Genomic DNA, 24,077 nt, shown 5'->3' on the forward strand with positions numbered 1-24,077 from the left:
CTTTTGCCTTTGGCAAAGGGTTGGCTTGTGTTCAAATAGTGCGTGAAATGTGCCTCTCATGTGGCTTTCATTACTTGTGATACAGTGTCCAGAGAAACTGCAGAGTCGTGAGGGTTCACATGGATTCTGGTTTTTAAGGAATTTCTACTATCGCTTAATTTAGAATACTAACTTGGGTCAGAAGTATTACGTTAAATGACATAACGGGATTGAATTGTTCATTTCTTATGTATTTATGTATGTCTTTTAACATTAAATATTTTTTACTTTAGTGTTTTTAAATCTGTTAAAAAATACCTACGTAAAAGTCAAAATAGAATATCTCATACATACAAAAACATTTTGCGGTGATAACAAATATTTCGATTATTAATCTATGGTCACCCTCGCCACTCATCTTGGATTCGTCCGCGCCGTTGCATCCTTGCACTTATTAAACGTATCTTATATCAATAAATAAAGCTTTAAGCGTTTGCCATCTTCATCCTTATTCCTTCTACATTAAGCTGCAATTCGCTATTAGTTTTTTGTTTAATTCACGACAGACTTATCTTATTTTACTTCACCTTTATCTCGTCAACATAGAATTGCAAATCGCATTATAATTTGCGTTATTATTTTAGCAGATTTGGTGTGTGAAACCTGACCTTTATGTCGTCAACATAGAGTTGCATGTCGCATAAAAAAATCCAGCAGTACCCAAGGCAGATGTGTTAACCCTTTGTTGTTTAATGTGCATTTTCCGGTTTACTGGGCCGTCGAGACGTATGCTGAAGGGGTATTTTATTGGATCACTGGTAATTGAAGATACCTTTAATTAAGATGCGTGAAGTATCCACTTTCAGTCTTGTGCTATGGTTTAGGTAATTATTGAGGGAGTGAAAACGGTGTTGGTCGAGTGGTTAAGACTGTGGTCGGAAAGGTCTCAGGTGTGAAAACTTCTTGCACTTCAAATTATCAATATTTCTTTTATTTATTGCATTGTCACTGTTTTATTTAACAGACAACTACTTTAGTCATACAAATCATGATAAAGGAAAGCACAGTAAAGAGACCTTCTTATTTGAACTGAACTCTTACAATTTGAAGACTACAATACTAAGTACCAGGTATCCGACTAACCTTACTACTAATATTATAAGGCGGAGCTCCATGGAGGTAATTTTAATCAGAAAGTAGATATTTGAAATTAAGATGTAAACATACTTTTTACACGTTAACCGTGTGTATGGAAGCAATGAGTCGGATGCAGCGTAATGTATCATTCGATGACGAATCTGTGTCCACATCAATTGGAGCAACTCTCTCAAGCTCCCGACGACAACGAGCGTCTCAATTAACTGTACGGATATGAATCGATATAGTCTTAGAAGTGTCCACAGTTTTCTTAGTGTGCTCACAATTAGAACTTGGTGCTTATATACTCGTAACTGATCTTCAATTAATCCTGGTGATTGTTTCATATTCATTATGCTGACACCGAGCTTGAGGCGTCACAACCCCTAATGTAACCGGGAACACATGGCAATGAAAGAGTAGTAGGTAGCTTGAATTTACATTTTTCTAGATGACGTTCCTTCTATATCTCAATGAAAATAATACAGCTCTACAAATTCTACAATTTAATCAAGCGCAGTCTTTGAGATGTCTGCTTATAAAAAGCTTCATTGTAGCACCGAGATACATATCTTAACATACTCATCGAATTATTATAATATATAAACAATAATTCAACGGACCTACTTCTATCCACAGATTGATTATAGAAAATTGACAAAATTCTACCTTGAAACAACAATGAAAGTTGTTTGTGACTAACTTTTACCATCAAGTCCATTAGTGGACGAAGACAAAGACACGACTGATCGCAATCTCTCTGCTGATGAAGATCTAGCGTTGGATACAAGAACAAGCTGGCCGTGATTTGTGTGTGAGAGAAACATAATAGTAGCTATAAAGTGAAAGAATTAACTGAAAAGCTATCGGTAATTATAATACACAATTGAACTATTATACGAGACAATGTCAACGACGGCAAAGTTTAAATCAATAGGCAACAGGAAAAAATTGATGAGGTGCCTCTCTGAAGCGCCTTAAAATTATATTTGCAGATTTATTTTTATTCAAAATTTATTGCACAAAACAAAAGTAAACAATAGGCGGACTACTATGGCCCTATTGGAAATTAATTGTTTGGTCAATTCCTATTTTTGGGCAATATTCGACTTGCTAATATAAGCCGGGTTAGACTTTGAAATGTAGTATTGGAGACGAATGGAGAAAAATGGGTAGAAAAGAAAAAAAATCAGAAGTACTAGACCCAGTTGATGAAAAAATAACCTTAGTATACTTAAAGAATCGAGACATGGGAAATTTCTTAAAACTCTTAAAGAAAGATAAAATAATTACTAATCTTCAAAAGCAGACCTTTGCAAAAGATTATATTTGTATAAACATCAGTCGGACATTTCCCGAAGTTTTTTCTTTCAAGATCTTAATCCTTAATACTTTTCCAAAAGTACAGGATTTGACAAGACTTTTGTTTTTTACCATTATCCAAATGTTTATTGTTTGCGGATAAATTATCAAAAAATTACGAACAGCCTTTGTTTTGGTAACGATAAGGCTTAAAAAAAAACAGGGTTAAATAAAAAAGGGCTTTCTCGATAGATGTCCGTGTCTAATCGGGGCTTACTCAGGTATCATGATACGCAAACAATAAAGGTGCCATTCCATTACAACTATAATCCGTGGTATTGTTCTTGATATTGTTACTGGTGATGACTGGGTAAAAACAAGGGAATTTCGAAGATTTTAGCTGCATTTCGACAGTCACACAGTTCACTCGGATCAAATTTAAAAAATATATTTTTTAACATAATACATTATTTATTTTCAACAACAAATACTTATACAAATTATAAAATTACTTGATTTCCCCGTTTAATTGGCCCAAAAGAGTACCATTGTCGGTTAAAAAGTCTGACCCAGTGATACCAACAGCCTTATCACTGGCCAAGTACAGAATCAATTCAGCAATCTCCTCTGGTTCAGAGACTCTTTTTAGAACAGTCATTATATTTGCGACCTCGTCCCAGTTCAGATTAATCTTGGAATTTTCTAGAATATCTGTCTTTACAGGCCCTGGACTAACAGTGTTAACTCTGACTCCTTTTGGTGCTAATTCCAAGGCAGATCCTCTCGTAAAATGATCCAAAGCAGCTTTACTGACAGAATAAGGTAAGTGATTTCCCATTGACGCTTTCTTACCTTCAATGCTGGATATGTTGACTATGCACCCTTTCGTTTCTATTAAATGTGGTGCAGCAAGAGTTGTCAGTTTAACAACAGCTCGTATATTCACCTGCATGGTTTCATCATAAGCTTTTACTAAATCTCCATTGAGTATATTCCCGTAGACAGCGACTCCAGCGTTGTTGACAAGGACATCCAGTTTCCCGTATTTCTTGATTGTTTCTTGGACAATCCGTTCAGCGTCATTATCTTTGCCGACGTCTGCGACCACTACTAGTGGAGCAATGCCTCCTTTGGAGCATTTCTCAGCGACGTTTTTCAATTTTTTCTCGTTCCTGCCGACCAGCACTACATTAGCTCCTCTGTGGCTGAACAGCACTCCTGTAGAAGCTCCTATGCCTGAACTAGCACCGGTCACGATCACAACTTTGTTTGAAAAACTCATTGTACGACTGTCAGATTCAGATTTGATGAACAATCATTGTTGTTAGCATTTTTATAACCACATCGAGTATGTACTTTAGGATGTTATCTTTCACTCGGATTATCGATACATTGCCATTGAAATGATAACAAGTAGCATCAGCATAACAGTGACACTAACACGAAGTAGGAATTTTGTAGTTTTTTTTTACTTTCATTCCAGTATCTTAAAGGTAATAAAATCATAACCACTTATGTATTAGCGGGACAATTGGCTTTAATGTAATGCAGCTGATGTTTCAACCACCTTGCAGTCGTCATGATCGAAGCCAGACTGAAAAATTTTACGGAGTCATACAATTTTAAACAAAAAATCGAATACTGTGAGTGTAATGTGCACCAGCCGTAATGAGACTACAAAAACTAGTGCCTCCACCACAACTTCACACCGCAAATACTTGTCTGACTCCGACCACGACCACGGTAGAGACAGTTTCGTGCTAAGTTCCTTTAATATACCTATAAGTACTTATGTGTTAGCGTGATAGTGTAAAAAATACATGGAACCACAGGTATTAAGATTACCGGTGCATGACTACTGTGTACTAGTATAACAAAAAGCCATCATCATAACCTTTTGCAAATCCTAGACTTTTATTACTATGATTATTATAAAATAATATACCGCTGATTTTTATGTGGACCATAGAGGATGATATAGCGATAATAGTATTATTAACCCTTGTTTAAAATGCGGAATATAGTTACTGATACAAGCACGTACTCGTCAGGAGAACGAACTTGACTGAATCAAGTGTATATCAAAGTTTTGTATTTCCATGGCCGGGTCGTCCACGGATGCGCTGGAGTGGCGAACTGAGGAAGTTCACTAAAGGATGACCGAGCGTCGTAGGAGAGAGAGAGAGAGAGAGAGAGAGAGAGAGAGAGAGAGAGAGGCCTTTGCCGAACACTGGGACATAAATGGCTACTAAATAATGTAATGTCCAGTATTGGACAGTATGATAATGCAATGAGTATTTAGAATAAGGTCTTCTCTTTCGTGTGTATACTTGCATCCCTTTTTGTTGCAAAGACAGATAGCAACATTTGCATAATGATAAAAATTAGCTACGGAACTGCGCCTTAGCTGAAGATCATCTTTTGCTAATCACCAAACTTACCAACTTGAGACGAAGCACTAAAGACCAAAATTGAATGTTTAAATTGAAAGCGGGGTCGCGCGGTCAACGAAATATTTCTAATAATTAGTTATCATCGATCATCGCATCTTGGCTACATTAATAAAGATATTAAATGCCTTCGCTAAACCATTAACACTACAATTTGAGCTCTACCGATATGTAACAAAGTAGATTTCACTTTGTCGGCGGTTGAGGTGGGCGGCGAGATCAAAGACGGCGGCGTCTGTAGGACATTACGAGCAAAACCAATCATGTGACAGCTACACGAACGATCTTAACGCAACCCCCCTCCCTGCGATCACGGAGACAACTCCGAAAAAAACAACTAGTTTGGCCATCTTTTAAGACAGAACCATAGACTTCATAAAATTGTAGACATTCATCTCATATATTTATGTACAAAGTGTTTAAACATAAGTCATTTATTTTAAGTTAAGGGCAGTATTCGTCTTATATGTTGCCCTTGATCGCACCTGATTCGTAGCATCTGATGCCTCACACGAATCTGCCTCAAGTCCGTACACGGCTTTATAACGTAAAACTAGAATTCTCAATTAGGTACTGCGCACATTTGTTAGATAAATACAATTCGATCGAAATCAAACTAAATAATCGTCGCATGAACTTGCAAATGATAAAATGCCGACATAATACATGAAAGCTAGAAAATTCCCCATGAAAACTCAATGACATAGTACAATATTGAAGATAAAAAGCGACTTGACTTTACTGATAATTGTTAAAGATTTGACCCGATAAATATTATCAGTCATTTCATAAAATAATGCTTTCTCATCCATATATAACTACTACATTATATATGGATGAGAAAGCATTATATTGTATGCAAAGTAATGCAATGTATTATACTACATCACTACATAGTATAAAACAAAGTCGCTTCCCGCTGTCTGTCTATCCCTATGTTTACATCTTTAAAATGCAACGGATTTTGATGCAGGTTCTTTTCATCGATAGTTGATTCCTGAGGAAGGGTTAGGTGTATATTTTGTTTTTGTGTTACCCGAGCGAAGCCCCGGACGGGTCGCTAGTATAATTAAATAATAGCTATTATTAAGCTACAGGTATTTGATCTAAAACATGTACCTACTCAACAAGCGTTATTCGTTAAATTGCAATTACGAGTTCACGACTCATACTGTAACTCCCGTAACATATACCAATTTTATATGAAAATTCGTTTTGTAGAATTTTATGTCGCTAGTAGTTAGTAAAGTATGACGTGAAGTGTGCTTGTAAAAGTCTATCTTCTGAATAAAGGACTTGATTTTAATTGCGATTTTTAAAAAGTGAGATTTGTGCTGTCTAAGTTGTTCGTAACTCTGTGGACATTTATAAATCGCAAAACCTAATTGAGCAGAATGGCTCGACTGTGACCATCATTTTTTAAAATGTATTTTATGGTGGAAATAATGACAAATCATTTAGCTGTAAGAGGTATTAAAATGTTGCCCGTGATAAGACAACTATAATAAATATATGCTTAAAGATTAACAGATAAAATATCCTACAAGATTGGATATTTTTATTGACATAATTTATCGTCATATCTATATGTGAACAGTTCAACAGAATAAATGTAAAATTTTCACAAACGGCCGACAGATGCGTCATAGTACGCGTGGCCCTTCCTAAATCTATGTCTTATTGTATACAATTTGTGTACAAATTACAGTTTTATTATATGTAAAGATTATGGAGAAGAATTATGCATTTTTAGTAAAGCTCAGGAGTTCTTCTTCGAAATATCAGTAGATTGAAACTGAAAAGAAATTTGACGTAAAAAAGTGTTTGTGAAGAATTTCAGAAACAATGATTTGAATTTGAGTCCAATGAGAGAAAGACAACTCGAACCCCCTCCGCTGAATAAGGTCAAATGGAATGAAGTAGTTAGAGTAAATCTTAACATATGCCGTGTGGTTCCGCCCTAGAATAGAACCACTCCATATCCTCTTGTGGATGTCGTACGAGGCGACTAAGGGACACGTGCCTTAACAGATGATAGGCAGCAGTAGCATCCCTAAAGAGGTCCAATAACCAGTAGTAAATCATAGCCAAATTTAATGGTTATTTACAAATTTAATGGATATTTTTATGCGACCCCTAGGCTTCCAGGCATCACAGCTCCTAATGTAACCGGGAAAACACAATGATGAGAGAGTTTAGAGTAAATCTAAAGTTGTACCATTTTGCTGACACAAAATCAACCTTACTAGTTTCCCTGAAGGTTGACATTTAAATGATTAATGATTGGTTTCATTTCAATTGTAAATTTGCGAGAAGAACGATGGTTGACATATTATTAGCTTAATTGATACAAGAAATGTAATATGCTTTTTACGTATTTCAATGAATTGCGGTAAAAAGTTAATTTGAATTGAGATCTTATTATGAATAATGAGGAATGAAGTACAGTTAATGTAGATATTGTGTTGGTCAGCTGAATTCGTAAAGTTTAAAACCTGTTTCTCGAAAGAAATCATTTTTGCCTTGTTGATGTTACCCGTGCGGAAGATGGCTTAGATCGTGACAAGTAGGTAGAACCGGAGACCCTTCTCGAAACTATCTCAAAACGCGGAATAGTAACAGGACTCTAAAATAAAAATTATATCCAAGATCCCAGGCGTAACAAACATGAATCAGGCCAGTATATTTTGACATACAAATTTTCGCATTTATTAAAGTAGAAGCATTTCGCTATCATGTATTTAGAAGCGGTGGTGATCAAGTCTACTTACTTACACCGTCTATTTGTGATCAAAAGGTCCCATGTTCGAATCATACTCGTGCCACATGAGTTTGTATACCAATCTGACCCATGTATAGTAGTTTTCATTGACCACCACTTGCTTTCGGTGAAGGAAAACATCTTAAGGAAACCTGCACACTGGTTGACAGTTTAAGTGCACTAGTGTGTTTCCACTAGACACGGTGGGTTGTTGCAAAAGACGTGTCAGATGCCTTTAGCCGCCTTGAATAAAATCTGGCACGGCAGTGTTACAAATTAACACACTCGATAAGAAAGAATCATGTACATGTCTAATGACGCCAATATCACAATAGATATTCAACATGTTAACAACGTTCCACTAACGGAAACATTTTGACCGCGATACCTAAGTTTCTAAAACCTTTTTCGCGATAGATAGAGACTTTATACCATATAAACCCTTGGTCTTGGCTCTGCGAACCTCGAAGGCCACGTTGCAGCGGTATTTTCCGCGAAACATTGCCATTTATTCTCCTAATCATGCAAAATATGTCTACGATGTTACACCAACAAAAATTGGTAATACATTAGCCTGAACCAAACCCAACATCTCAATCGATGTCCATACACAGTCAATCGCATTTTAAGTTCTGCAGAGACCTATATGCGGTGGAAATAAAGGCGTTTTTGCAATGAATTTGGGCAGGTTGTTGGGCAGTTGATCGTATATTGTACTAATGATGCGTCTGTTTGTCTGTTGATCGCAATGCGCCACTCGATGACTGGTCGTGATTGATTGGGAGCCGACACTGGGGTCGCCAATCTTCGGTTGTTCAGATTTATTGAATACAATTAATTTCTGAAAAAAAAAACAGTATTATTTAGTAGTTTATAAACTACTACTATTTTTGATTTCAACTTTCGAAATACCATACCTTACGGACAATTTTTAGAATTTCAAGTTTAATATTAGTTAATTTTACCAAATCCATACAAATATTATAAATGCGAAAGTCTATCAAGTGGGACCGATTTTGGTGAAATTTTTAATAGGTATATATAGTGAATAACCCGAGATCAAAGGTATCGTGGCGGAGCTGCAGGCAACAGTTAAATACTTAAAACCCAAAGAATGAACAACATACATTTAGGTAAAACTAAATAAATTTATAAAATAAGCATAAAAACATTCACAGTTTTAATTCGGAAAATACACCATCAAAACTGTAATAGCAATTAATACTTATTAACACGTCACATGCCTCTATCTGTATGCAAATGACCGCCACAATAAAAAAGGCTGGTCCTAGTGTGGCACCCCTGCCGCGGCGCACTAAAGTCCACCCGTCATTTTGATATCTTTTGATATATGCCGCCAAATAATAACAGATTTATTAAAACACACACTGTTTCATCGCTCATGCGGCTCGAATTGAGATATTTAATAGCGGGATGACTTATAATCAGATAGTGTAGAGGAAATAAATGTCAATGCAATGATGGAACGGGTTGCGGGGGAAGTATGCCCGGCATTTGGCCGGCAATTGAGTCGCTGTCACAAGGGTTAAGTTGCTTTGTAATGTTTAATGATATAATGTTGACTTTTGACTTCAATACTAAAGTATCAGAACATGGCGCGGAATAACACGATATCGATGTAAAGGAAAATAAAGTTGATTGGATAAACGACTAGGTGGTGACGGCGTACGATTCGATCATTAGTAATATTGAAACTATAGAGGAAGCAAACATGGGTGGAATGTGAAAGGTAAACTCAGAAGAGAACAAAAGTGGTAGATAAACCTAATATTACTTTCTTTATCAATGGTTAATACACCTTTTTCCCTTGTTCCATTGGCTATAGAGAATTACCAGCATTGTATAGAATCTGTATTCTAGGCTAAAGATACACGAATGGAATAAATTATATGGATGTTAAAGTAATGTCAATATAAGAAAAATGGATCATATCTTCCTCTTTATCCGTCTATTCTTCTAAATGTATCACGGTTAATGTTATTATCTTATGTAACAATATCTGACCAGGGCCCGACTCTCACGCAATCTAAGTTTATATCATCAATTTTCTCAATTTTTTTTCGAAGGTTTTGAGCAAATTTAGGTACAATGGGAAATATCGATCGACTGATGCATTGAATTAAACTCTCTCAATTGTAATTTTTCGATAAACCATGTTAAACCGAAAAAATTGGTGAAATTGACTTCGATTGCATGAGATTCGAGCCCCAGGCTGGTTTTGTTATTATCACACTTTCTTTCTCACTAATTTTGAATTGAATCGACTTGGCCCCTGCCAAAGTCTGAGTTCGATTCCCGTTTAATTCTAGAATTTCTTCATCTCATTGTTATTTTCAAAATCGTTGTTAATTGTAGAATAGACAGTCCTTATCAAAGTTAAAACAATTAATTAAAACAGGGGCGTGCGGGCGTCGGAAGCGGATAATTACATAGCCGAGTTGTAATCTCTTTTATAATGAAAATTTACATGCAAACGACCATGCATGCCTAACTCTGAATGTTTTTATAATAGAATTATCATCTGTTATTTCATAAACGTTAATTTTTGACAACAATGGGTGCCGAAGCTCGTGCTGAGCTAAGTGGAGAAGAAAATGTAAGAAATAGAGATCCTAGGCCCCGATGCTTTAGGAAACACTCAGAAGAAAGAGACCTGTTAAGAGATTATTGTAACTTTTCGAGAAATTACTATATAATATATAATTTTACGTGAAAACGTACCTGTAAAAGTGTAATTTTCAAAACAATAAAACAAATTCCTACCTATTTACAATTTTGATCAACAAAGTAATAATAAATCAGCAATTAACGCTGGTGAGCTTCAGACACGATTAAAAATAATATTAAGCATCAACTTTAATTAACTAACAACTGCATGCGACGGTCGTAATTAGTTTATCACAGACGGACCTCGTAATTTAATAAATTTAGGTGAGCATTTAACATTCGAATATTTTTAACAAGATCTTTTAAGCCCCATGAATGTACCTACTCATGAGGCACGAATACAAAACAATCTCACTCGTGTGACTATTGATTTATATTTTAGGTTAATAACCTGTAATGGTAGATGTAAAAATGTGTGAAATAAATAAATAAATATAGACGATTACCTATTTGCTTCCGGCGAAGTTCAACAACGTGAGGAAACCTGCATTCTGATTGATTTATTAGCCTATGAAATGGCAAATTTAGATAGAAGGTAGAATGAAACCACTATCATTGCCAAAGACGCCGTTGCATATTTTACACCCAGATAATTTCACAGACGAAGGCATAAGCTCTTAACATTTTGTAGGACATGGAATTGCTATAGCAGTTATTATAATCATATAAACAAACAAACAAACTAACTAACTAACTTTTGAGTCTCGTTGACACCTCGTCGAGAATTCGCTAAAAGAATTGGCGTGTTAGGAAATTTGATTTAATTAAAACATTTTTTGTATTTAAGCAGCCGGAAACTTTGTGGGTAGAAAGTTCGAAATGAAATATTTATGTATTGATTTTAAATTTTGTATACTCATAAATGGTGTTTAGGAGTGGTGGCTGAGACAGGCCAGTTAGTAAACTAACAGCATAAGTGTTGCCCACATGAAAAAGAAAAGAAAAATCTATTTCTTGAAGGGACGCAATAGTTAAAAAATAATCAGGACATTAAAAATTTAAGGGCCTCTATATTAACGGTGCGTTTGATTGGCCGTATATCATGCGTCGCCGTAACTGCTGTGTTATCGGATCACTTTGTTTTACGCGTAATATAGTAGTGTTGCCAGTCGTTAAAATGGAATAGTGTAGTAGTATTTCAATTTTACTGGCGCTTATCATGATGTCGGATACTGGCAGAGAGAATTTGGGCTCTAGAAGGGTTTCATTTTTATTGTTCTTGAGCTAAACGCGTAAGGACAACACCTAGTATTTTTTTATAATTACATACTATTTCAATACGAAACTATCTTTCTTTTGATGTATCGTCGCAGTGGTGGTGTTTGGGAAAGAAGGTTTAGGAAGTGTTTTGGAAGAAGATAAGTTCGTTTCTTATACTTCGATTTGGAGTCGTCCTAATATTATCAGAAAATTAAGCATACACGTCAATTTAGAAAATTTTTATTTTTCTTCTCCAAATACTTACACTCAAGTTGTATTTGTTTTAATTTTTTTTGTTCTTGTCCTCTTCTTGTCCAATCTCAGTATGATAATGATCCAGGTGTTAGGAGGTGTGACGTTCTACTTCAGTCCTACATCATGTGCCACCAAAAATTTTAGTGTCGAAATTCGTACTGCCCTCAGAGGCTAGTCCAAACTATAAATGTCAAAAAAACAAACCTCTATCCCAAACCCACAGTGACATTTTAAAATTGATAGCGACCATAACATTTTTACTGCTTCAGTCATTGCTTTCCCACTGTTTTTAGCTTTTTAAGCTTTTATTTACACTGTTTGTTGCTTTATAGGTTAAGTTTTATTGTGTTTTAGCAATAAAAGCGCGTTATCGGCCTGATTGTCCTACCTGTGCGCAACCTGCCGAAATGAAGTCGTAAAAATTATCGTTAAACTGACATTTTTAACGTAAAGCTAAATATTGTGAAACAATGTATATAAGCATTGGTATTTTTTTTACAAATGTTTTGTTTCACCTGTTCCGATGTGTGTTCCTATTTGTAATCAAATATGACGAGTGCGGTGCGTCGCTGCTGTTGAATAAATTTGAAAAGAAAAATTACTATTGCAAGTTTCTAATTCCGATCACCGAGTCAAGTATTCTTGTTATTCTATACTTTCCATGAAAATATGATATGCATCTGTATGAAAATAAATTGTGACTTTCATAACACGACGTCCTTACCAACTATTATATTAACCATAATAAATATAATTTCCCAATAAAAATATTATGCCTCTCTCACTATATTGTTGTCACGCCACGTCTCCACGTTTATGAAGAGTGTCAATAAAAATTAACAAGTGAACACAAGACAGCCCGCTCGGAGCGACATTGTAAAGAAGGGTGCACACAAATTGCTTTAACTCTTTTTTTCTTTTATCTGAGCATTTTCCTGGTTTCTCCCGAAGTCATGCGGAGCCCAGGGTCCGCTTTCCTACTTATTATCCTACAATGCACACGATCCTCAACATTATTAATTTTCAGACCGTTGACACTCAATCAAGCTAGCATTTCTGGGGTTTGTCCCGTCTTCCAGAACCAGGCAGAAAGTATAGCCAGCCAAGCCTGATACTTGTACTGGTTCACACAAAACGTGGCCGTACCATCGTGGGCGGCAATCCTGGAATGTCCTATGTCCTATATCACAGTCATGAAGCCTATAAAATTGTAGATCTGGCGAATTCTAGTAGAAAATATTGTGTGCATTGAGCCTTTCCATAATAAAACGATAATTGACCGTGGTGGTCGCAATTAAAACAGTTCGACGATAAATACGCGCGTAAAAAGTTTATTAACGATAAAAATGAGGGGTACTCGATCTTGTATCAATTATTCTGCACCAACGTGAAACGTTAAAACCCAACCTACTCGTACTTAGTTTGGTCAAAAGTGATCTCTTCAAAGTTCACGGCGCAATCTCTATTGAATCACGAAAACAAGTTTTAATTGTCAAATCAAATCATTCGGAAATTAGACCTTCTCAGGTACATTTTCATGACAAATTTTATATTATATAGTATTTTCTCAAAAAGCTACAAATTGCTGGCTTTCTGGAACTAGATATGTCGAAATATCAAAAGAAACTCATGTAAAGTGAGTCCCTCTCTATCATGCCAGAAAGGCTTACCGTGATTGTTTCTGACATATTTTTTCTTCTGAAAGTGTAACAACAACATGGTCAAAAACTATATAAAAACATGTATGATTTTGATAGAGTGTACTTGTCTTCCGCTTCTTGCCGTGTGTTACTGGACCTGGCTTGCCTAGATATACATAGTACAAGATACCTATCAGTCTCGGCATAGTTTGATGTCTTCCACAAGTAGTTAAGCTCCTTTTGTTATATACCTAATTTTTACGTAAATATGCATTTTGTATTACGGAGGGTTGACGTATTATAAAAGCTTTTTAAAGCTGAGCTGACGCCAGTAAATTTGTCACTGACGTCAGCTTTCAAAAGCTTTTCCCGCAGACGCAGATAAATGATTTCAGACAGTCACTGACAACAATAATGTTGCCGATGTATTAAAAGTTCCACATAAAGCCGCGGGACTTAATACATATATCGTGGCGCGGACATTGTTGCGTTTAGTCTCTTTTTGTCAATATTATATTTCGTGCTGCCACATATTGGAATCAAATTTAAAACGGAAGTTCAAAACAAGTCAAGAACTACCCGATTCAACTTCGCCGCGATATTAAATAAAATAAACTTTTCCTGCTTTTTATTTAATGTATGAAAAGTCCAAAACTTCATAGCCTGATTCATGATTATCTCACAATAAATAACGTAGCTGTCCATCAATCAATATGTGTCCAAATCACCTCCCTTTCTTATGCTTTCGCTTGGCCTTCTGTTCCATTACAAACATCTCTATGTCTCGCTCTGAGGTCAGCATCTTCTTGGGCAGGATGATGGACGGGGCTCTGTGCGCCCGTCCGATCGGCGCGACGTAGCGGTCAAGCACCACGCGTGGGATCGCCACAAAATTCTGCATCTCCTCTGGTTCTAAATCGTAATATACGGGCCTGAAGAAAATTTACATTTGATTTATCTACTAAATAGAATAGAATATCTTTATTGTGAACACACATACGCCTACATATACTTATAAAAGATGGTCTAATTTCTCATTATGCTTTGTCTTTAACTTCGAGAAAAAAAATTAGTTTTTTTTGATGGTTGAGTTTATTTGTATAATGTCATACTTTTAAAGAATGGATTTTCCATTAAACTTTAAATCTTCTGATCCAGCTGCAATGTTACTACTGTCTATGAATTATCATAATGATCCTAAATAGGTATATATATCTTATCAGAGAAATCTTGAATAAAAGATCATGGCGGATCAAATCATAGTTAACAGATGCACCATCACGTCATGGTCAGAAAAGATACATATTCTGCAAATCTGTTACTGAAATCTGTAGCAAGGAAATTACCCTTTATACTCCGCCCGTTTGCACTCCTGGTGGTACCTGGAACCCTTCGTAGTAGGCGGCATGCAGCAGCAGTTGGGGCACATGTTGCCGCAGAATGACTTGGCCCCGAACATCACTCTGTGGGGGCATTGGGGGGGCGTCACGGGGTACTGCTCCGCTACTTTGTCGCTTATCCCTTCGTTGTAGAGGTTTCTTTTGCCTGGACATAAATAATGATTTTTTTCATTTATTTACTGGTTTAAGTACACAGAAAGAGAGTTAAAGCAGTAAATAGGAACTTAAGAACAAAGGTGCCTCTAATAAAGGTGCCTTCTAATAGGAACGTAAGAACAAAGGTGCCTCTTATTTCAAGTGAAATTTCTTCAGTAAACCTATCATCATCATCTTAAAATTGTTGATATTTTTAAACCCCGACGACATAAGGAGGGGAGTTATAAGTTTAAAGTGTCCGTGTATCTGTATGTCTGTCCGTGGCATCGTAGCAGCTAAACTGCCGCACGGATTTGGATTTAGAATTTTAATTTGAAAGATAATTTAATCGAATGTGTGTTCAACCGTTCGGAAATCAACCCTCTTTTGTAACAGATGAGAGGATGCCAACAAATTCGGAGTCTTGTCTAAAACTATTAAGACTATTAATATTCGAAATTTACCTTTAATTGATTCCAACTTCAAATTAGGATAATTGGAGATACAATGTCTATTTAATTTCTTAACATAAGTGCAATTTTCATACACATCTGTATCTTTTTCAACTTCATCATAATATGGTTCGGGATCGTAGCAAGGAACTCTCAAAACTCCCTTTGGCTTTTTAAAAGATGGATGTGGTGTCATTGTAGGTGGGGGCGGTGGATAGTAGCAGGCAGTGTTGTACGAGGACTGCGATCCTGATACTGAGGCGGAGGATGGCTTTGGAGACACTGAAGGTGTACGCGCGTTGCAACTAGCGTGGTTCAACTTCGGAGTCATGGTTGTCTTGTCGCTAAACTTCATTATATTATCTCGAAAGCCAGTTCTGCTAAACCCAAATGAATGTTTCGAAGGACAGTGTTTTGACGTGCAATTTGCACAATTGCAGTGGTTTTTTGATTTTTGTGGTTCTAGATGTATCGGAATATCTTCTCCAGAGCTAACTTCCACGCAAGGATTCCATCGCAGGCCCACTCGACTCGGATACACGGTGATCCCTGTGACATACTCTTTACACTCTGTTACTTCATTCTCTGTTTCAGCATTTTTGGAGTAGAAGGGTTTTTCAAATGTTTCGTGAAGCAAATCATCTGTTCCGACAACCTGCTTCATCAGCCTGGCTCTGGAGCTCTGCTCGGCCATACGTGACAGGTCATTGGAGCTGAATAACAAGGATTTCTTCTGCGATTTCCGAAAGGATTCCAACTCATTTTGCTTCACTGGTGCTTTGGCTTCACTCATTGTAATTTGACGATCATTGCATTTTTTTTCATTTTTATTTGATTTCCATAATCATCACTACATAAATTCGGAGTTACAAAAATTACGATACACAAACAGGCATGTCGGTGACAGAATGTCAAGATTTACTTTCTATCAAAAACTTCTCCGATCAACTTATGTCAAATTGGTATATCTGTTATGGATTTAGTAGTACTTCGCTAATAAGCATATCGCTTTCATATTTTACCTTCTTATTCTTAACAAGGTTAAAACCTATTTTCACTTCACAAGTACATTTCATTGAACCATTACTTCACACAAACATCTTGTTTTTATTCCATACGGCGTCTAAATTGAACTAACAGTTAGGTTTCTTTGAGAATAATTATTATTATATTATTAAGTAATGCATTTTAAATGTATTGTTTATTGTAGTCGTACCAAGTATTCCTGAGTAAACAGCTGATTCAACGGAAGCAGCCAGTTGACCACGGATCACTTCAATACATACCGTCACAATACAGATTGAGTAACAGCCTCCTTACAAACTTATGTTTGCAGCTCATAACACAGCGACTGTTGGTAAATTTGATTTAATCGACGGTAGATATAAGTTTGTCGGTCTTGGAGATTGTCCAGTTTACGCTGATCTTCCGTGTGGCATGTTTGCTTTTGTTGTTCGAATCAAATTAGGTCCCGTCTATGTCGTAATGGTAAAAGATGTAAAACTTGTAAAGAAATATTACTAGTACGTTCGGCAACTACTTACCCATATTTCGTAAGTAAATATTAATGATAAAGAAAGTGTTTGAATCGTTCATTTTTCTACACTTGCAAATTTTAAATATCTACGTACATAACTGGAAATACTTTATCTTTTAGGCAAGAATTGAGAAACTTGAATGCGGTGGGTTTTAGGTCAGACTTTTTTTATTTCAGGTCAGACTAAGTTATCAAAGTTTTTTGAAATCTGCTTAATGGTTCAGGCGAGATTGTGTCACAAACATCGCAATTTTACAGGTCTAGTTCCCTGGTCGGAGACAGATGCCGTCAATTGTCGGAGTCAGGGAGCAGAGGAAGCGTACAGCTGGGCGGCGCGTGCGCGACTTGCTGCTAATTGATGAGAGTTGTGATTAGTGAGCTATCTGACTAACACGTATTGGTCTGTAACTGTAAAATTGTATTAAATATTAAATAAGTCTTCCAAATAGGGATGCCAACGACCATGCGAATTGGAGACAAAAAAGTAGGAAACCCTAGGCTCCGACGCTCGACGGCTGTGGAAGCAACTGGGAAAACGTTGATATAAGAAAAATAGAGATAGTTAGATAATATTAGAATACTTAGATAGTTAGATAATATTTTGTTACTATTGTAAATTGTATTACCATTTAACATTATTGGGAAGAAATTTCTATAAGAGTAAGTAGTCCTTTTGTATTTAATTTTCGTATTTTAAGGCTACCCATCGAATTGTAAACCCTTTATCTTGGGAACCTGGAGCATCGTTACTATAAAGCTTATCAATATAAGAACAATATACCTACATTTTGACTTTTACTTAGGTTCGTCATTCTGTTAGATAAGAATCAAATAACAAAAGCTTGTAAAGCATAAAAATTGTTAATATAATCCTTACGGTCAAGTGCAGATGCTGTCAATTGATGGAGTCAGAGAACAGAGGAAGTGAGAACAGCTGGTCGACGCGTGCGCAGCTTGTCGGCTGATTGATGTTGATCATTGTGAGGTATTTGTAGGAAGAATTCTGCAAAGAGAAGTAAATATTAATAAGTTACGTCTATGAGATAAGGCTAATGTATGTAATCATTCGATCGACTAGAATCTTAATAACCATTGTAAAAATTTAAATATAAGATCCACATTTGTTAATTGACGTCCTTGGAGAAGGACGGGAGGAGGCTGCGGTGAAGTTTGTTGCGTCGCTTCTTCTTCACCTGCGCCTAGGAAGTCGGCGGTAGACTTGGTTTTAAGTTTTTATTTTTTTAATTTTCACGTAAATAAGTAATGTAAGTATGTCATCTTAAGTTGAATAATAAAATTTAGATTTGAAATAAATGTTGGTTTTTGACTGCTATATATTTAGTACTACTGTATAATTACGTTTATGGGTTTTAGTTCTATCTGGGACACATTCATGTTCAATATAAATTATGTAACAGAAATTACACTTGCACGTACCTTTTCATATCTCTGACGATCTAATTAAGATCTCTATCTCAATTAAGTAAATCAGGTGAGTTGTCGACAGCACAGAAATCTAAATAATGTTGACTCTAAATTTAATGCGCATGATTTTCATCTTAAACGGTACAATATTGACCGCGATCGTCGTTTCATCTCGCCAGTGGGTGCCCCATCAGCAAAAGGATAAAAAGTGATCAGAGAGGATGCGTCGATGTAAATAAACATAATAATTGAGCGGCTGCAGACGCGTGCTCGTGCGACCCCTGGTGTGGGGCAGGACAGCTCAATGTACCGGCCAGTTTTAATAAATTACTTGAAATTTAAAAGATAATATTCATGTTACCTTGCTTTGTTGACTTCGATCAAGGCTGAATCACAAATGAGCCCGATATCGATGGAGTGAGTGAGTCAAACATAGCTGGACGCTGTAAGCTGATAACTGTTCAGCTGGTTATACAATGCCATTTGCAATTTCATAGCAGAAGTTACATGTCTTAGCTGCAGAACTTATTCCTTCAGACGCTGAAAGCATGTCATTTGAAACTAGTCGATTTGAGAGAAATAACTATAAAGACTTCTTGTGCCGAAAGTGGATTTTGATTGGCAGTCTTCAATTTCAACCAAAAACATGTTAGCAGAAACAGATTATTATAATACAGCTTGTAGATATCTTATAAGTACATGAAGATTTCAAAATCATAAATCGTGTACAAGCAAAATGTTGCGACCAATAACAGTCACTTCGTCTTCACAGAATTACTTAGGTATTTGGATGGAACTAGTGCGATTGATTGTACCAATCTCTTGTGCACTCTATTGTGATCAAGACGGTTCCAGGCAACAGTTGTTGATCCCTGAATCGTCTCAATTGTCGAGATTATCCAATGAAAAGTCTCCGCAGCTGCAACGTGCGCCAGTCAACATCAAATGTGCATTCATTTTACTTATCCAGATTGTTTCAAATTGTGTTACAAGTACAAAATATGTAGTCGTATTTGTTTATATACCATCAGAAATCTTTGTGAATCCAAAGATTTATCACATCGTGATTCATAGGAAACGTCACAATATTTAAACAACCGGATGCATTTTGTCTTTGTCTTTATCATCATATCTGTCTATGGTCACAGATATCCTGACAGACTTGATACACTTCGGCCGATGATTCTTTCAAACAATTCTTTTTTTGGGACCTGATAAATAACAACTTGGATGCTGTATAATGACTGTTTGTAAAGTCAATTCATTAAAGTAAACAGTCACTTTTAGCGATAAACAGAATAAGCAACAGTTCTAATTTGTAGTTTCAATTAAAAATCAAAAGACAATGTAATTACAGAATAAAAATTCAAGGGTCACGAATAAGTGTAAATTTTCACTCCCTTGGGAATAGAATTTCCCAAGTTTCTCCTCCAATAGCATTATTAAAAACTGTGTCCAGTGTGAAATGAGTGTAACATAATGAAGTACAAACGAGGGGTACACTCTGAATAAAAATTACCGTCACAAAGCTCCTACTCCACGGGGTGCCTGTTATCGAGACCTTTCAAAAGATCCTCAAAATTCATCACATTGTACCTTAGGAGTATGGAAATAGGGGTCTTTTGATGCGAAGAAAGCATTTGTAGGGCTCCAAATGTCTGTATTGTAACAGTCGTTAACTATTGTTACGCGTTTGTTAGTGCTCTGACAGTTATCGGTGTTGGACAAATAGGCTTGCTGGTGACGTCATCCGTGATGTCATATATTCACTCCGTTTTCTATCACGAGGTAGTAAAAGACCAAAGACTGAATTCGAACGATACGTCTCTTCGCCCTAGACCAACATCTGCGATTTCCTTCAAACGACTTGGACGCTGTACGAGGCGACAAAAGGACAGAAATCTTGGCACCTGATAGGCAAAAATAGCATTTCCAAAGAGAACTTTCTTTGGAACTGCTAATATGAGACTGCTGATCGTAAAATTGGAAGGTTTATTTTTAAATAGCCAATTATTGTCGACTAGATGTTGCCCGGGGCTTCGCGCCCGTGGAAATTTTGAGATAAAATATAGTCTATAGCAATCTTGGATAATGTAACTTTCTAATGATGAAAGAATTTTTGTAATAGGTTCTGTAGTTTCGGAGATTACCCGCCTCAAACATACAAACTCACAAACGCTAACCTCAATAAATAGTAAAGATAATGCAACAGAGAACGCGCAAGAATGAGAAAGAGAGATCTAGAGCTCATCTAAATTACATAGAAAAGTTACCTGCTCATCCTTGTTTCCGACATATGAAGCTATTTACATATGATAATGCATTATAATGAAGACGCAGTGTGTGAAGATGGGGTGGTGCATAACAACAGAGAACGCCCCACCCTGCGAGCTTGTAGATTTCACATCGAGCAAGCTGCATTTTGGAAAACGTTACGTTTTCGTTTGAATTCAAATTCAAATCATTTATTCAGAAAGTAGACCTTTACTGGCACTTTTTCTCGTCCATTTTTATATTTATAGTTATTTCTCACAAGCTACAAACTACTGGCATTTCGGAACGACCACTGCTGAGAAGAAATGCCGAAAGAAACTCATTTGAACAGTGTTGGTCCCTATCATGCCAAAAGGGCTTACCAATATTGTTTCTTACAATGTTATTTTCTAATAATATATATAATTACTTAATGTTCATAGTCAAAAGGTATATCAAAACAGGTTATAATATATAGGACGAACATCTTTGTCTGTGAAATGTATGTTATTGTTGGAAACAAAATCTAACATCATTATGTAATCTTTCGCTGATTGACTGGACAGATCCCTCCATGGGATAAGTCCGCCATTTATATATATATATATTAAGACAAATCACACAGATTGAGCTAGCCCCAAAGTAAGTTTGAGACTTGTGTTATGGGATACTAACTCAACGATACTATATTTTATAACAAATATATGTATAGATAAACATCCAAGACCAGGGCCAATCAGAAAAAGATCATTTTCCATCATGACCCGACCGGGGATCGAACCCGGGCCCTCGGTTCAGTGGCAAGCACTGCGCCATTGAGGTCGCCATTGTATATTTACCTTCTTGTTACGTGTGTACTTTTATCATGTGTTATTTGTATAATAAAGATATTACAAAGTAACGGAAAAAAACTTACATATTTAAAAAAGTCCTCTGCCGCGTCTGACTGTCTGTCTGTTCTTGATAAACTCAAAAACGAATGAACGGATTTTCATGCGGTTTTCACCAATAGATAGTGTGGTTCCCGAGGAAGGTTTAGGTGTATGTTTTATTGTATTTACCTGAGCGAAGCCGGAGCGAGCCGCTAGTAACTACATCAATTTTAATTCACTATCATCCGACTATCTGATGTGTTGTCAAACATTAGCGTCTATAAGTATAACTTTTGTTATTTTAGCCTTTAAAATATGTAAAAATATATATTTTTTGTTTCACTCGGCGGCAGTGACCTCTCCTCCTATCTCAGTCATCACTCTCCTCAACTCGCCTATTCCACTCGACCACTATGACCTCATTATCTTTATTACATCTAGCGGCAGTTGCGCACGCGCCGTAATTATATTATATTTACACCTTGTGCGAGAGAATTTTTATTATATTCTTATTTTTCATGCAAGTGTTCATCGTAATTTACTTTGTGAGTTGTTTCATAGTTACTATTGATATTTTATGTGTTTCTGTCGTAACGTTCACCAACCGTATCCTTTTTTAAAGAATCTTTTTAACTTTTATCGTTTTCTTAAACTATTAATTTGCCATGCGTCAAAGAATATAATATAAGCATATTTTTTTTCCTCTGTCATAATACGTTATTTATCAGCGCGAGCATGTACGTACAAAAATCAAACGATGACTTTCAAATTTTTAGTTTACATAACCTTATAAATTACTCGCAAAAGTTTAAAGTCGATTAATGACATTTAAAACTACATTACATAGATAATTAGCGGTTTAAACATGAATAATCGATGTTCGAGCTATTAATCAAGTGATTACAAAAAATAATCGGGTACTTAGTGTATAAATTGTCCATTACATTATTATATAGATGACTTTATTATCTGTCTTTACATTATGGTCTGCGCGTGCGCCTGTGCGGGTGAAACGGAGAATTATGATGTTGGAATCATAGACTTTGGTAGCAAATAGACGTGGCTTAGAAAAGCTTATTGTCAATATCATTACCATTACATAGTATAAAACAAAGTCGTTACGCTTTTCGTGTAAGCGGGATTTTTTAACAGATAGAGTGAAAAATAATTTATTATAGTTTTACCGAGCTGCTAGTAATGTTATCATAACTTTAATGTCTTATATCATAAAATATATATCTTCGCCTCCTAATTTTCACTATCAATATCTATCTTCGCAAAATTAGGTATCGATTTGGTTTTTCAAATATAAGTAAGTACTTGTATTTTCGCAAAATATATTTTTGCCTTCAACATTACGTGTCTAACTATTACAAAATCTATACTAAAGTTCAGATCTATAGATATTCATGAGGTTAATACTTTAGAAGTTACCCGACCGGCTGTGGAAGTAAATAATTACAGACATCTTAATTTGGGAGGAATGTGATCGCGGGTGGGGTCCACATTGCTCTTGGGATTTCTTCCAAGCGATTTTACATACATTTAGTTTTTAAATGAATACTTTATTTTTAATAATTGATGGACAATACTCGCTAATTTCAATTAATTTTAAAATAATGTTTACCATTGCAAGTCTAACTGCTTAATGATTAATTTACCTAAATATTTTCAAAGAGTTGAGAGAACATAATTAGACAGAAAATAATGAACTGTTTAAGAAATATTGGCCTTTTTATCATAATTTTACATATTTTTTAGGATTTTTACAAAAACCATACGTACATTAAAATCCTTCTATATTCCACCAAATAAAGTCACAAATCACAAGGAATGCGAATGTACCGTCACCCACACAAAGATCCGTAACTAATATTTACGATCGAATCGGAATTAAGATGTTATTATTTATGTTCATTAATGGCGGCGGTGACTAGAACGAATTTTATTGAAATCGAACGATAATTCAAGCCTTTATTGTGTTAATAGCTATTAACGATGACAAACACCGGCATTTTAGTTTAAGCAAAGCAAGATACAGACATTATGGTTTTAGCTGTCCTTCATCACCATACATCTTATTACATCGACTGCTGTAATTAGTAATTAGTCGGCTAATGTTACCTCTGTCGGGGGTTGTGGCCACGCGGTCAGCGTGAAAATGAACCTTACAATTTCGAAGATTCTTATGTGATTTTACGAGTTTTGACCCCATCTTTGGAGTTCTATTGCCAGAGCTACGTGTCCCTTGGTCGCCTCGTACGACATCCTCGATTACGAGACTGTTCTAGGGCAGGACCACATGTCAAAGTCAGCTTATAATTATCATCAACAGCATTATCAAATTGAGAAGATCCTTCTGTTTCAGTCTCCATTATTTGCAACTCTTCCCTTGTATCACAACGACGCGTAATCACGTAACTGGCCTGGGCTTCTTCATTGTACTGCATGTTTCTTATGACATCGCGTTTACCTTCAGTATAGTTCATACAAGACCTCAACGTCATATGTTCCTTCCATCCAGCGTACCAATATCCTCCAATACCACATCTCAAATGCTACCAAGGTGTTAGAAGCGTTCGGGATGTAAT

The 24,077-nt window shown here is 36.1% G+C and overlaps 2 protein-coding genes and 1 long non-coding RNA gene across 4 annotated transcripts; all 3 read right to left on the reverse strand.

The window, feature by feature from the left end:
• Window positions 1-2,865: 2,865 nt before the first annotated feature.
• Window positions 2,866-3,743, reverse strand: LOC128676576 (uncharacterized oxidoreductase TM_0325-like). Its single transcript, XM_053756759.1, has one exon. The coding sequence runs from the start codon at window positions 3,698-3,700 to the stop codon at window positions 2,927-2,929; it is 774 nt and encodes a 257-aa protein (XP_053612734.1). The 5' UTR covers window positions 3,701-3,743; the 3' UTR covers window positions 2,866-2,926.
• A 10,268-nt stretch (window positions 3,744-14,011) lies between these two features.
• LOC128676574 (uncharacterized) lies at window positions 14,012-16,958 on the reverse strand. 2 transcript variants are annotated; one of them, XM_053756757.2, is made up of 3 exons: window positions 15,412-16,958; window positions 14,795-14,957; window positions 14,012-14,344 (listed from the first exon to the last, which is right to left on the reverse strand). In XM_053756757.2, the coding sequence occupies exons 1-3, from the start codon at window positions 16,190-16,192 to the stop codon at window positions 14,137-14,139; spliced, it is 1,152 nt and encodes a 383-aa protein (XP_053612732.1). In that variant the 5' UTR covers window positions 16,193-16,958; the 3' UTR covers window positions 14,012-14,136. The 2 variants fall into 2 exon arrangements, with proteins under 2 accessions (XP_053612732.1, XP_053612730.1); XM_053756755.2 differs by having other exon boundaries at window positions 14,759-14,957; window positions 15,412-16,539.
• A 144-nt stretch (window positions 16,959-17,102) lies between these two features.
• LOC128676579 (uncharacterized) lies at window positions 17,103-19,087 on the reverse strand. Its single transcript, XR_008405432.2, has 3 exons — window positions 18,723-19,087; window positions 17,814-17,939; window positions 17,103-17,287 (listed from the first exon to the last, which is right to left on the reverse strand). It is a non-coding gene; the product is annotated as an uncharacterized LOC128676579 (long non-coding RNA).
• Between the last annotated feature and the right edge of the window lie 4,990 nt (window positions 19,088-24,077).

Source organism: Plodia interpunctella, chromosome 16 (genome assembly GCF_027563975.2).
Source record: "Plodia interpunctella isolate USDA-ARS_2022_Savannah chromosome 16, ilPloInte3.2, whole genome shotgun sequence".
NCBI lineage: Eukaryota > Metazoa > Arthropoda > Insecta > Lepidoptera > Pyralidae > Plodia > Plodia interpunctella.

Coding starts and splice junctions, on each gene's coding strand:
- LOC128676576 (XM_053756759.1), bottom strand. CDS start 3,700: ATGAGTTTTTCAAACAAAGTTGTGATCGTGACCGGTGCTAGTTCAGGC.
- LOC128676574 (XM_053756755.2), bottom strand. CDS start 16,192: ATGAGTGAAGCCAAAGCACCAGTGAAGCAAAATGAGTTGGAATCCTTT. Junction 14,958..15,411: donor GAAGTTGGAATCAATTAAAG/GTAAATTTCGAA, acceptor ATTTATGTCCAG/GCAAAAGAAACCTCTACAAC. Junction 14,345..14,758: donor AAACGGGCGGAGTATAAAGG/GTAATTTCCTTG, acceptor AATTTTCTTCAG/GCCCGTATATTACGATTTAG.